Here is a 14,167-nt window from a genome sequence, read left to right as displayed (position 1 = left end):
TTAAACATATAATTATACACTTATGATTTATTGCAGCTTGTAATAGGCTTTAACGGTATAAATCAAACCTGCCACAGACATTTTTGGTTGTTCTGAGTCATGATGGGGTTCTCGCATACCTCATTGACAGACAGAACATAAAGAGTCTTATAAAACAGTGTTCAGATCAATTTTATACAAGTAAACAGTTTGGTTATTTTTCAAAATATCTAATCAAAAGTAGTTTTAAAGCTGTAGGGCTCCTATAACCAGCAACGCAGTGTCAACTGTTTTACATTAATACAAAATAAAATTTACCTTTCAAGCAGATTGTTGTGCCTAAACAATATGCAAAAAATTTTAAAATAAAATGACTTAATTTACATTTGTTGCATTTGTAGCTCTGTGTCTTTTGTCTGGGACTTAACCAGTAGTATCTTTGCAAGCTTCATGGAGCTTTCATGCAAAAAATAACCTACTTTGTCAACTTTCATATATATCTGGATTCAAAAGTAGACCAATTTTAATCATGGTGATGATTTAAAGATTTCCAAACAATTATCTAGGCCCTTATTCAGACCACCTCACCTAAACCAGCTTTGTCTTTTGCTTGAATGTGTTCAGTAAGGCAGTCAGATGGAGGCAGGAAAGTGTAGCTTTGCCTCTAACCTTCTGTGAATGAGTGTAATGAATGTTGACACAGCATCCTTCTCTTAAATTCAATCACTGGTCCCCAATATATTTAGAGCAGATCTATTATGAATCCGGAAGACAACAGCTTGGAGGCAGTGATGATGCAGAAACCAAACAAGGCAGGGAAAAGGTGATATGCTGGAGATCTTTTAAAAAGAGCTGCATGAACTGGAATTATGCATCCAGATTGTGTATCAGAATGACTGTGAGCAGCACCTCACATTCAGCTTTTCTTTGCATCTCATTATGGCCTCATTTCTTATAAGATCACGATCGAGACTTATGAGCATCTCTGCTTTAAAGGAAATCATGGAAAAGTCGATTTGGCTAAATAGCCAAGTTTATGTAGAATGGGTTCAAAGTGTGTTTATGCAGCATGTTGGTAATTACATACAACTCATTAAAATTACCACTTTATAATTTACAATAAGGGTTGAGAATATTGTGGTGGCAATTAAATCTATTTTCCCACTAGGTTTTTCCTTAATAAAAAATGAAAAAGTGTTCCAATGATTTTTTTTTCTTCCCAGTACACATTTATTTATCATAACTTTGTATTTGTACTTGAAAGTAAGTAAAAACATTTTAAATGAATATGTATGCAGAAATGAATAAATGAATCAATAAATCAGTGCATCAAAACACAGGCTTCCTGTGAATATTCTGACATTAGATAGAGCCATCCATCTTAATGAGCACATCCAATTACAATTTGGCTATACATAATAATAATAATAATACTAATAATAATAATAATTTGTGGAAGATTGGATAGAATGATTGTGTTAATCATAATTGTTAGACAAAATAAGTCAGGTTATGCAAAGATGCCATTGCAGAATATCTCGTTTCAATAATAAACCACAGAAAAAAATACCTTACCTAATAGCAAACCAAATTTAGCTGCAGTGTTTTGGTAGTTGTGCATTTTTTGTTAAATGAAAAACAAACTGGAGGTCAAAATTGTCCCAGATGGTAGCTCATGCATTAATTACCTACTAATTAGGACAACCCTGGCGTGTCTTTCTCGCCCTGTGTACACGAGAAACATTGCTTCACTGCCACAGCACAACCAGACCACAAACAGACTTCTTTCAAATCTATTATTTTCTTGGCTCAAAAGCAATAAATAAACAAACAAACATGTCATGTGACACTTAGGGATTAGCTTTGTTAATGTGTGAAGGCTCCTTCGTAGATGAGGAATCTCACAGAATTTCAACACTCTCCGCTCCCCGTCCACGTTGGTTGAGCACAGCTGTCTCGCTCCTTGCCTTACCAAACTCAGACAGATCCATTAAATGCCCCTGAGAGCAACTTTGTACTGGTGTGTGCATCAGGCAAGCCGAATCTGGCTGTAGTACATCTCCATCTCCATCATTCTGTGTCTGTTAAATCGGTGCCTAATGCAAGGCAAAGCTGCTGAACCAATGATTCACTGATTCAATTTAAGGCAGCAGATTTTATAATGTCTAAGATACAGCTATTTAAACAACCTGTGCAGTGGAGAAGAAGAAGGAGACATAGAGGGACACAGGGACTGTACTGAAAATAGACCGACTCAACAAGTACTGATGAGTCACTTAAACCGCGCCCTAATCTCTTCCGTTTTTCTAACCTGTATTCTTCCTTTTGCTGGAATTTGTCAGCCAAAACAGTCATCCACTTTTGTTTGCATCACAGGTAAAGATGTGTTCATCTTTAATTGTAGGAACATAGTCTAACAGGAAGAAATTAAATTGAAGATGTGGTTTCATACTGTCACAGCTGTCATGCTTGTCAGGTTGTGAGAACACCTAACAAGGTGATTTCAGACAGTTGCTCCCATTTGTCCTTTACCTGTCATGGAGGAACCATTTTGACTGACTGCATAGGCCATTTGCCAAAGATTAAAATAATAAAAAAGGTAAATACCTCCTTACCATTATAAACTCTAGGCCAAAATTACTTCCGAAATCTATAAAAAACATTTTAATAGTAGCGGCATTGCTCCACCTTTTTTTTAGATCGAATGAACTTAAATCAAGGGCAGAAAATTAAGGTGACTACAGAGAGGACAGTTATTGGTGTGTAAAGAGAAAACCACTGTCAGCAAAATTGAACAGTTTTACCCTGAGGAAAACCCACTTTTAAACAAAACTGAAATGAACAAAAAAACTTGGACTGGCTGCCCATGGAGGTACGCAACTGAGCAATTGGGGAAACCAAATTATTTCTCACCCCTGGCTAAATTAGTTCCTATTATTCATTTATCTGGCATAAAAATAACATTTTGAACTACATATCATCATTACTCACATCTCAGTTTATTTAGATATTTCAATAACTGTCAAATGACCAAGAACGCATTTTCTAACTATATTTTCAAGCTTTAATCCGTTTATAAACGTGTTTCTGACGTAAAACTTTTCAACAGCAAAGTAAGGCATTTATAGGTACATTTTCAGAACTAGATTAAAGATTCACTTCAGAAAAAACACAAACTGAAATATAGTCAGCTTCTCACCTTTGCCGTCTGTAAAGTTGCGTATGCTGAGGATGTTATTGGCGTCTGGGTAATGGTTCTGTTTAATGTAAGGAGTTTTCTCTGGGGTGTCCTGTAGCTGCATGGTCACTTCCTCCAGCTCCTTATCCAACTTTTCACACAGAAAAGACATTTATAGAGCATTAGGTCCTGCTATGCCTTGTTGTTACATGGATTAACACACACACTTGTGAAAAACCCCCCCAAAAAACATTGTTGTTCACAGACAACGTAGCTCAAGTAGGCAACATCATACGATCCATGTGAAAGTGCTGCACAGTTGCTGCTCTGTGATTTCAAGCAAAATTTAAAACCCACTCATGGCCTGCAGCCAGAGTTCTCTCTTTCCCCATCCCTGTCCCATCTGATTAGAGATGCTGTCCCTGTATCCTGGACCCCGGCCTCACCTGCTCACCCTAATTGACCTGGCGATCTGTACTGCCCTCCAGTCTCAACTCACTGCTGCATTGCAAACACTGCATCAGCCAGCTCAGTTCTTGCTCATAGGTGTTATAGTGCTTTACAAAGCTATTCATACATCCATGGATTTTTCTTTTTTATATTTTGTCATACTACAGCCATGTATTTATATCATATGGATTTTATGAGACAGACCTCCGAAAGGGGAGGAAACTTAATAAAGTTCTCAACATTTATTTACAAATAGATGTCTGAAAACTGTGGTCTGCAAAGATATTCACCCCCTTTTACTCTAATGCACCTAAATATAACCCATTTCATTTAAAAGTCACCCAACTAATTGTCACCTGTGTGTAATTCTACTGAAATATAAATACAGCTGCGGAAAACATTAGCAGACAAGCAGCATTATGAAGACAGATGAACACAGCAGACGAGTCGAGGATGAAGTAACTCTGGAGGAGCTGTAGAGATTGTGCAGTCCAAAAATATGGACTTTATGGAACAGAGGAACAAAACATTGCTGAACGAAAGCCAGAATAATTGGCTGTTGCAGCCTGCAACCAGTCATACTGTAAACACAGCAATTTGAGAGAATGTGTTTTGAACAGATGAGACCAAAACTGTATTTGATCCATTTTAACTGAAATGTGGGGGGTTTTTTTCAGTCTCAAAAGGTGTATATGCATACCACACTTTTCAGATTTTTATTTGGAAAGCATTCTGAGAACAAGGTGTCCAGTTGGACTACCACATAAAATCCATTTAAGACACGTCATGTTGGTGTTAATGTAAAAATATGTGAAAGAATTAATTTTCAACCCGCCTTTAGGCACAAAACCAATTCCATGCAACAGATTCCTGGTACTTCTCTGCCTACCACAGATCGTGCTCTCTGCTCGGAGCTCTCACCTCCTGTTTCAGCTCTTGCGCTTTCACTCTAAATTACCCTGTCTGTCAGTAAACTCTGACATCTGAGCTGTCTGCCTGGAGGTTCTGCATTTTTGGACCAGCACTGAGTCCATAATAAAAACTGCAGCCCCTGATAGCTGAAGCCATTATAAACATCCGTGTCTTCTTAGTTTGAGTCATCATTTCAAATCGAACATAAAAAGGGGGAAGGAGCTGAAATTCACCCCTAAATTACTGAAATGTAAGACTGAAAGAACATACTGTATATTCTCATATTATATAAAATGAGGGTGCATAGAAAATTGTGACAATCTCTTGACCAGTGACCAGAGCAGGTATTAACAATTATCCATCCAAGAGGTAACAAAGTGGATAAAAAAATTTGAAATTTAACTAAATGCGGGAGAGCTATTATGTCTCAGATTTACTGGAGATAAATGTTTGACTGTTTCTTCTCTTTTCAAACTTCAAGCGAAATGATTGTACCTGTAATTACATTACCTTTAAGATGTCTTTTTTTTCCCCATTACTGCATTAAAAGCTTCTCTAACTGTACCCACTGTTATGTGTGGTACCATTATTACTTGTTAAGAGGAGTTTTAAACAGGAAGTCATTTTGCTCAGACCTCGGTTATCCTCATGCGGAGGCGGTGGTTGTCAGTTTGCAGCCCATCCAGTCGGGAAGTGTTGGTCTGGTTCACGCTGGTGACCGAGGTGGACGTCTTGGAATCTTCCTTCTTCTGATTTTGGGTGAACTTTAACCGCCGGTTCTGTGTGGCTGCATCTGGGTTGGTTCTCATGGTGATCAGCTGTTGGAAGGGTCATGGGATGTTAGTCACTGTTGTACTCAGACTGACGTTACACAACACAACTGTTAATGGAGCATTTGAGAAGCCAGGAATATGGGGAGTGAGTTAGAGAATTTGGAGATAAGCAGTCATTGACCGGTTAGTGGTGTCAAAGTGCCTCCCTCCCTTTTCTAATGGCTAACGCCACTCAAATAAAACACAACAGAATATGAAACTGATGGGTCAGATTGTGAGCAAAAGGGTTTTTATCAAAAATACAACAAGGAGAGGGAGTTTTTTAGTATGTTTCTTCTCCTCTGCTAAACAAAGCAAGACATTATCATCCCGCAAAAGACTGTAGTGAAAGCGATACGTCTCTGAGTGGAACAGCGCTGTTTAGCCGAGTTCAAAATAACATGAATAGGAGCACAGGCTTGTGGCTCAGGCATACAGAAATGGAGAGGTATGACAAGAGGTTCTTAACGATGAGCCAAGCCAAATTGATGCTCATTTTAGCTGCTTGTATCCAGGTTCTCAATGTCTCGCTCATGATCCAAATCTCGTGGACATAGGTGAGGGTTAGAATATAGCCTTATAGCAATCATTTGAGTGCACCGCTTTTTGACTTGGCTGTTTGTTCACCAAAACCGACTGGTGCACAACCCACATTACTGCAGACAAGGCACCGGTATACCAATTCATCTCTTGCTCCATACTATCATCACTTGTGGACAAGATACCAAAACAGTTCAACTTCTCCATTTGAGCCAGATAGTGAATCCCTACCAGGAGGTATCAGACCACCTGAGATCGCAGTGTCCAGGTGTTAAGCGGTCTCAAAAAGTTATTGTTTCAAAACATTTCCTACCATATATTTTCCACTGTTCAAAGTACATTTTCTAAGAAGCTAGAGAATGCTCTGGAACCAAGTTTTCTTTATCTGTATGAAGCAGAATCAATCTATGCCTCCCTCTCCCCCTCCCCTGTATCTGCACAATGTCCATAACTGTCATCTCCACACATTTTTCTTGCTTACAAGGAACACAATGTTGGCTGCTCTAGAAGTCGCTGCTTGGAAAAAGTCCTACTCATCACTGAAAGATAAGGCCCTTATGAAATTGCAGTTGGGAAAATAAGAGCAGCATTAATGTCAGGCAGCAGACAGCCAGCTGGCTACTCAAGCAGCTTCCCTGAATAAGCCAGTGAATGCCAGCTTCTAATACACCTACTTTTTACTCTAAAAAGAGCAGAATGACAAAGTGTGATAATATTTTACACAAACATTATATCTGTGCAACCCACTGCTGCTAAATTCAGCGAATGTTAAAATGCATAAACATCTTTCAAAATGATCTACTGTTTGAGATACCCTTGATGTCCTATAATAGTAAATAGTTTAACATTTTAGCAGCTGTAGAAATAATAGTTACCTTCTATTAAAACAAATTAGATGTTAGAAATTTAGTTGTTTTATTTTTGTTTGCCATATTATTACTCAAAATTCTACTACCATGATAAATATTCATGCCAATAAAGGCATTGCTGCAAAGTTAACACTGCATCACAAGCGGCTGTCCCTTTGCTGCAATTAAATTCTTAAATAGAATAAATAAAGACAATCTGAAAAATTATGTGCGCTTGATAACCAGGCTCAATTTCAAATGTAGGTAATTGACTTGGAATCTCTTTTTGATTAGATAGAATTGATTTAAAAAAAAAATGAAATGAACTGAATAATCTTATACCAGCCAATGCCTAGTGATAATTCTCTGTTAAGTTTAAAAACCAACCTTAGGAACGAAAACAAGACAGAGGGTGATGGTGCTACAAAAGATGATGACGAGAGCTACGATGCAGAACTGGACATTCGGCTGATCCCTGGTCAGAAACGACACCGCCGCGCCGATGATGCACATGATGCCAACGTTGTACACGCTCATTCCGATGTATTTGCTGTCGTTGAGGGCAGGGATGCTCACGTTCCTGGTCTCCCACGCCAGAAAGCAGCCAAACAGCTATAAGAAAAAGGAAAAATTATAAATTGCAGTAAAACGGATGACTCAAAACGGCCAAAAGCCAGAAAAGAGGAATCAAAAGCTAACTTTGTTGAATGAGATGTCTCGGAAGACAAAAACAGATAGTTGTGAGTGCAAAGTCTTTGCTTGGAGGGACAGGGGAGCTGCAGCAGAGGATTGCTACACAGATTACAATGCATTTCCATTGATGCATGTTGGTGTAATCAGAGAAGGCCATTTAAAAATGGTCACCAGCTCCTCAATACATAAACAGTGTTAACGTGGTGAATGACCCACAATATTTGTGTTTGGCAACTTATTCTCTGTATGCATCAACCATTGTGTCCCTCCTTCCATCCTATTGTTTTGAAGAGCATGTTTTACTGCTAAAACTCCTCTGTCTTTAATTCTCCTAAAATAATTCATTCTATTCATTTTCTTTCTTTTTAGAAAAAAGACGGGTTAAATCTAGACAAAAATGTAATGATTCTCAAGTAGAAACACTGAACTCTGTTGAACCCTTTCTGATGTCTGAACTGAATCTAGATAAAAGGTTTTCAAAGTTTTCAGCGACAGTGACAGACAGCCCTTCTAAGTCTATTTGAAACAGCGTATTATCATACTTTATTTCATACTATTGTACCATTTCATTTATCTGCTGTAAGGGAATAGATATGTTTACAGATCATTTTAAAATGTAATTTGCTTTGCAGAGTGCGAGTCCACTTTCAACCTTGCCTGAGCCAATATTAGCATTTTGTTATAAAAAATCTGTAATTTTTCATAATTACAGATTCTGAAAAACATCCTTAAAGTTAGAATTTTTCCAGTAATTAAATAGAAAATATGCTATTTTTTCTAACTTCACATTCTTGACACAAAGAAGGTACTTATGACAGTTTTAAGTTTTAAATTAAAAAAAATAATTTTAATAAGATATATATTTTTTAATAATCGGCAAATTAAGACAGCACACAGAGTAAGCGGGTATGCATGTGTGTCCAGACTGTGATTATGCTGTCAGATTTTTTTGTTCTCTCACCATTAGCAGTCCCTTGTAGGCATACACGATGCCAAGCCAAATGGTCATGTGGGTGTTCTCACAGTGCTCCAAGAAGGGACGGATGGCAATGTCTCGGCCTTGTGGGTCCGCCTGTTGGCAACACGAGAGGAGGGGGAAAGAAATGAGTACAGCACACAGAGACGTGTCTTGTTCTGTGGAAAAAAAAGTTTGCCAGATGACTAAGTGAAAACTTTAAAGATACACACACAGGAAATACTTAGTCACTTGGCAAATTCCTGTTGCAGACGCCTCTGATGCAGGAGCATAGGCAACACAGACTGACTACCGCTACAAGGAATGCAACGAAACTCGCTCTCATTGCAGCCCTCTCCAAAGATTAGTGAAAATGAATGGATGGGTAAGTTAGATGCAAGATGTAAGTTTATACTTTCCTTTTTTTTTTTTTTTAGAAAAATAGAAATATTGCAACCACAACCTTTAATGCATTTGACTGGGATTCTTTAGAGTGAATGGGCAATCATTCATAATTATCAACGTTTCTTTACTGATGAAAATTTGGAAGGCGTGATGAGCTTATGCACGCCTGCGGAAACCTTTTTTTTAGAACGAGCTTTCACAATAGATCCAGCTCAAATCTTTTACGCACCAGCTTCACAAATCTAGACGCCATCATTCTACCCATTCTTTGCAAACACTCAAGTTCAGATGGATTGGATAAAGAGCCTTTTTGAGCATAAATTTTCTAATCTTGGAATAGATTTTCCACTGGACTTAGCTTTAGACTTTGACTGGGCCGTCCTAACATTTGAATATGCTTTGGTCTCGACTATTCCATTGTAGCACTGCCTGTGCGCTTACGGACATGTCTTACTAGTAGGCTTTGATAAATTACAAATAGGACTTCTGAACTATGAGCTACTTTTTATTGGTCATAAAATTTCCAATAACATAAGGAAATATTCACATTGGCCTAAATTCATCTGCAAAGTACTGTATGATAACTGGAAGCCACATGTGATGATACTGAGAATAATCCCATGTTGCTCTTCTAAATTGTCTCAGACTTATGTACACTACCTCAGCAGATGGTTGCTGCATACAAGTGTGTGAATATTTATAGTACAGCAATGTGCTTCCTAAAATTCAGCTTATAAAAAAATGAGAAGAAAGGGAATGTTGCAATACCCTGTATTTTAACTCTCAATCCAAATTAATAGCATGCTGTTTGAATATTTAGTTTATTCTTTACATGTCGCCATTGAGTGGTTTCATGGCATTCATTTATGTGACTATTCTGAATACTCACCTCTACATTGATGTGTCTCCACGTTACAGCAAACCTATGAATGCACTTGTCAACTTCTGATCAACTTTTTATTTAGTGTTAAGAAATAGATAGTAAGTTCAGTCGAACAAAGCTGTAGTTATATTATGAGAATATTGTTTTATAAACAGCTTGTTTTGTTATTATTGTTTTGCTCTATGCGTTTACGTGATTTGATCATTTAGGTCACTTCACTGTGCATCTGTACCGGTTAAACATCACTTTGTGTTGCACCTGACTATGAATAATATTCTATGAATAAAATTTAACTGACTGATCCAATGTTTATAAACATTGCAATGCAAGCATGCACGAACAAGTGAACATGGCTATATTCTCTATAAGATGGCCCTGCAATGGAAAGTCTTAATTTTTTCTTTTTATTATATTATATGACAATGCTGTTTTCTTACTTTAATTTCCAAATCTCAACTCAGATGTATAATATACTTTTTTTTCCAGTCTCTTAAGAAGCCCTGATGTCTCAAAACAGAAACGTATTAAAGACTGAGGATTGCATCGCTGGCAGTGAGATCACAGGCTCTGTCAAAGCACTCTTGTAACCCCCTCTGAGAGTTCCCCAGCAACCTTGCTTGGTTTGTGTCACTCATGCCTGTGAATATGCTGTGACTGGAGTTTGGGTTTCTTGTTAGCTTTAGGTGAAGCTTGGGATAAAAATGGGTTACCACTTGAAAAGCCATCACGCTGGTGGAGACATCGGAAACTGGGGCAGGAGATGACGCACAGAGCGGCTATTTTTTATTTCCTTACAAGGAACGACAATTAGTTGGCATAGTGCTGAGAAGGAGATCTGAAACATCAAGAATTATATTTTCACCATGATGCCTCAATTAGCTTCTTCTTAACTTCTGCTAGACAACCGGTTTGGAAAGGAACTGAGCAAAAAAATAGTAAACAAAATTTGATGCAATAAGTAATTATAAGAAGCTGTTCAGCTCACGTTCCCATTTGGTGATTTTTGTCAATGAAATCCAAATAAGTAAAAATTTGAAGTAATAAATTACAAATGATTGTCCTTTATGTTAATTTTTATAGATCAAACTTGTTCTTTAGATGGCAGTTAGAGCCACAAGAACATTTACACTATTTCAAGGTAATAAGCAAACACTTACACGCTACAGAAATGTTTGTGTGGGGTATGAAATGTTACAAAATACATTCTTTAAAACGTAGATTAAATAGAGAATAGCTATATGCACTCTATTCTTAAACAAATTAATTTGAGTAAAATCTTTAAAAAATATGTTATAATGTAATTGGCTTACAAAAAAATGTTTCTTGGCTGATGTGAAATATCAGCCAAATATTACAATTATTTTTTAAATAAATTTCCCCCTTGGCAAACCTCTCCTTTTGCTCCTAAGTCTGACTCTTCCATTTATGCTGGCCCAATTATGCCCATAAAAAACAAAAACTGAGTTTTACTGGTTTCAGTCACACAGTTTATCAATTTACATGTAAGGTTATACTGAGATATCCATTCCCACCTTTTGGTTGACAAGTAGACACAAAAATCTTCAAAATAAAATACATAATTATCATTTACGGTCACCCTTCTGGGTGAACAACATTCTGTCCCAATAATGTTCTCTTACGTTTCACTCTTTGCAAATCCTTTTATTGATTTGCTAAACTGAGACACGTTCTGCATCAGTGCTCATAGTTTTAGCTCCCAGCTAACTTGTGTCACTAACAATTAAACGATGAGACAAAACGAGATATAATGCTTATTAAGCTTGGGCTTGTATCGCAGCACAGCAGACAGAAGTTCTCGCCTTTTGGAGAAATGCTGTCTGGGGAGTTGCCAGGCAACAGGTCTGGAGGCGGCAGGCGGCCCCAAACTGGTGGCGATGGCAGCGAAAGTGCCAGTTTACTGTCATTTTTCACAGCATTAGCCCTCTAACGGGATCACTCTGCGAGGGCTGCAAGCATGCACAGTGCATCAATGGAGAGACGAACACAGATGATGCAATGATGAAGAAAAACTCAAGGTGCAGGTGGAGAAGGAATGAGGAAACATACAACGAAACAGGGAATTGCCAAATAACAAAAGGACAAAAGTAGACTGAGCAGATAAAAACAGTAAAATCAAGTATTGGATGTTTGGTAGACTTTGCAGTTTTGATATTGGTTTTGGAATAATTGGATATACTAATCAAATATGCTACATTCCTTGTCAGTGTCAGATGTAACTGTTAAGCAGTGGGTTTACTCTGTGCTAGAGGTTACAATGAAGGCAGAAGTGCATTTCAGTTCAACAGTAGCAACTTCCTTCCAGAGTTTGAGCTTACTAGCTAGAACAGCTTGAAGGAAAAGTCTTGTACTGTGTCTTACATTCTTCATTGTACCACAGTGTTTAATACACATTATATTGTGACACAGCTGACATATGGTTACGAGTATGAAACTTGTCTAGACCAGATAACAAATATCTGCAAATCTTTTCCACCGCCAGGTTAACTTGATGAATCCTCTTCTTTTCCCTTTGTTCTTTGTGGACTGCACACTTAACTGCTGCATCCGCAGCACCCAAATGTTGTCTTCCTATCAGTTTTCCAAAATTAATTGGAAGAAAGCTGGTAAATACCATTAGTGTGCTGCTCCAGATTCATTAGATGTGGGACTACAAGAATCAAGGTATTCCAGCGTGATTGAAAAAAGTTTTGTTAAAAAAATTGCAACAAGTCTTATTGTTCTTACAGTTCAATATTCTTTTATTGATGTGTCAAATAATGTCAGAGGGGCAGAGTGGTATCATCCTGTGTAAGGCATGGAGTAGCACAGGCTAATCCTTCAGAACATGTTGGTAATATATGTAACCCGGCTAATTATCCAGCTGATATCAGTTTGTGAAGTGACTATAAAGAACAGAATGGTGAGATGGAATAATATTCAGTGAATTAAGAACTTTAATAGAACTTCTAAAGGATTGTTTATCCTTGGTTTTTGCTCAAGCCCATCTTTAAAAATCAATATGTGTTGAATGAATGTTTTCTAACTTCAGCCAATGGATGCTAAGCAATGTGAAAATATAACAAATTAGTAAATATCAGCAGCTTATTTAAAATGGCTTGTCAAAAAAATTTTGCCATACAGTCTCATGTACAAACAGAATAACAATCCTTTTCCTGAATATATCGTTCAATACTGGAAGAAAACACAAAATTTATTCAAAGCTGAATCGGCACAGAAAAAATAAAGCTCCCTTTTGTTCTGCAGTAATGTTGAACTTTTTTAAAAAAAAAAGAAAATAAAAGCAGGTATGGATTTGCACCTTCTGATGAATTATCTATCTCTAGACAGCCTGGAGTCTTTTCAACTTGTTCTGACTGAACTGAATGAATTAAAAACAGTAGTTGAAAGGACTGCAAACACTTTCAAATGCTGTGATGTGTAAGGAAGAAAACCCAAACTTCACAGGCAGATAACTTACTAATCCCCCATTAAATGTTGGGATGTTCCTTTCAAGTAATCTAAAAGCTTAAAAAACATGAAACCAAAAGTGACACCCACACAAAGAAGACATTCTCTTTGATTTTTCCTGGCTTCATCGTTACAGCTGCACTAGGGGCTGTTTTAGGTGTGCATCTCAGCCTCTGCCTACAGGGGAGCAAAAAGATAGAGTACAAATAAGGCAGCAAATTGAGAGTTTGTTCATTGTCAAAGCGGAGTTATGTGTATTTCTGTGAGCATATGTGATTACAAGTACTGAAGATCAGTGACTAAACTATAGTGAATGAAAACAATAGTTTCATATAGTGCAGTAAAAAAGTATTTTGCAATGCAGATAAAATTGGGTGCATTATATGAAAATATTTTCACATAATTCAGAAGAATTATGTGAAAATATAACCTAGAAGGGTTATCAAAAGAGCTTTTTAGCCAATGTATATTGGTTTGTGTTCTTTTTATTTGTCAGCAGCTATTTTCTCCCATGGATCAATTTTTTCTTATAGGCCTTAACTGAGTTAAGAGGGGGCTTCAGTGCTTTAGATGATGAGCTGCGTTCTTTTGGGACTTCCTGTGTGAGTCATCGATGTGTTCTCAGAGTAACTTTCATAGGCTATCCACTACTTCTCATTCACTGGAGTCCCAACGCCTCAGAAATGGCTGTGTGACTCTTTCTGAATTGATAGACTCTGGGTGGTGACTTTGTTTCTCATCTGTTCAGGAATTTCTTTAAACTGGGGAATAATGGGATGCTTTTTGAGACCTTTTACCTTACTTCATGCTGTGTGACAGGTTCTATTTAACCCAGTTTCTAATTAAATAGGTATGGGCATATCAGAAACTGATAAGCAACATGCACAGGATCTCACTCTTCAATTTAATGTAGGCAAGTGCATTGTGCTGGCCGTGGTATTTAACTGAAACCTATTCACCTTCCTCACATCAAAACAAAAAAATACATAGAGTGAGTGCTGGTCATAAATTTCTGGATGTTCCTCTGGATTGTACACATGTCTT

The 14,167-nt window shown here is 37.5% G+C and overlaps 1 protein-coding gene across 1 annotated transcript in view; it reads right to left on the bottom strand.

Annotated features, from left to right (window-relative positions):
• The window catches only part of gabbr2 (gamma-aminobutyric acid (GABA) B receptor, 2), a 189,751-nt gene that overhangs the window by 6,722 nt on the left and 168,862 nt on the right, over positions 1 to 14,167 (bottom strand). Inside the window, exons 14-17 of the mRNA XM_032580308.1 lie at positions 8,374 to 8,484; positions 7,107 to 7,331; positions 5,155 to 5,337; positions 3,179 to 3,308 (exon numbers count right to left, since the gene is read on the bottom strand). Coding sequence (XP_032436199.1) covers positions 3,179 to 3,308; positions 5,155 to 5,337; positions 7,107 to 7,331; positions 8,374 to 8,484 — 649 coding nt within the window. The remainder of the gene's footprint in view (positions 1 to 3,178; positions 3,309 to 5,154; positions 5,338 to 7,106; positions 7,332 to 8,373; positions 8,485 to 14,167) is intronic.

This window comes from Xiphophorus hellerii, chromosome 13, assembly GCF_003331165.1.
Source record: "Xiphophorus hellerii strain 12219 chromosome 13, Xiphophorus_hellerii-4.1, whole genome shotgun sequence".
NCBI lineage: Eukaryota > Metazoa > Chordata > Actinopteri > Cyprinodontiformes > Poeciliidae > Xiphophorus > Xiphophorus hellerii.
The sequence above is the reverse complement of the archived record's forward strand: the minus strand, read 5'-3'. Positions and strand labels throughout refer to the sequence as shown.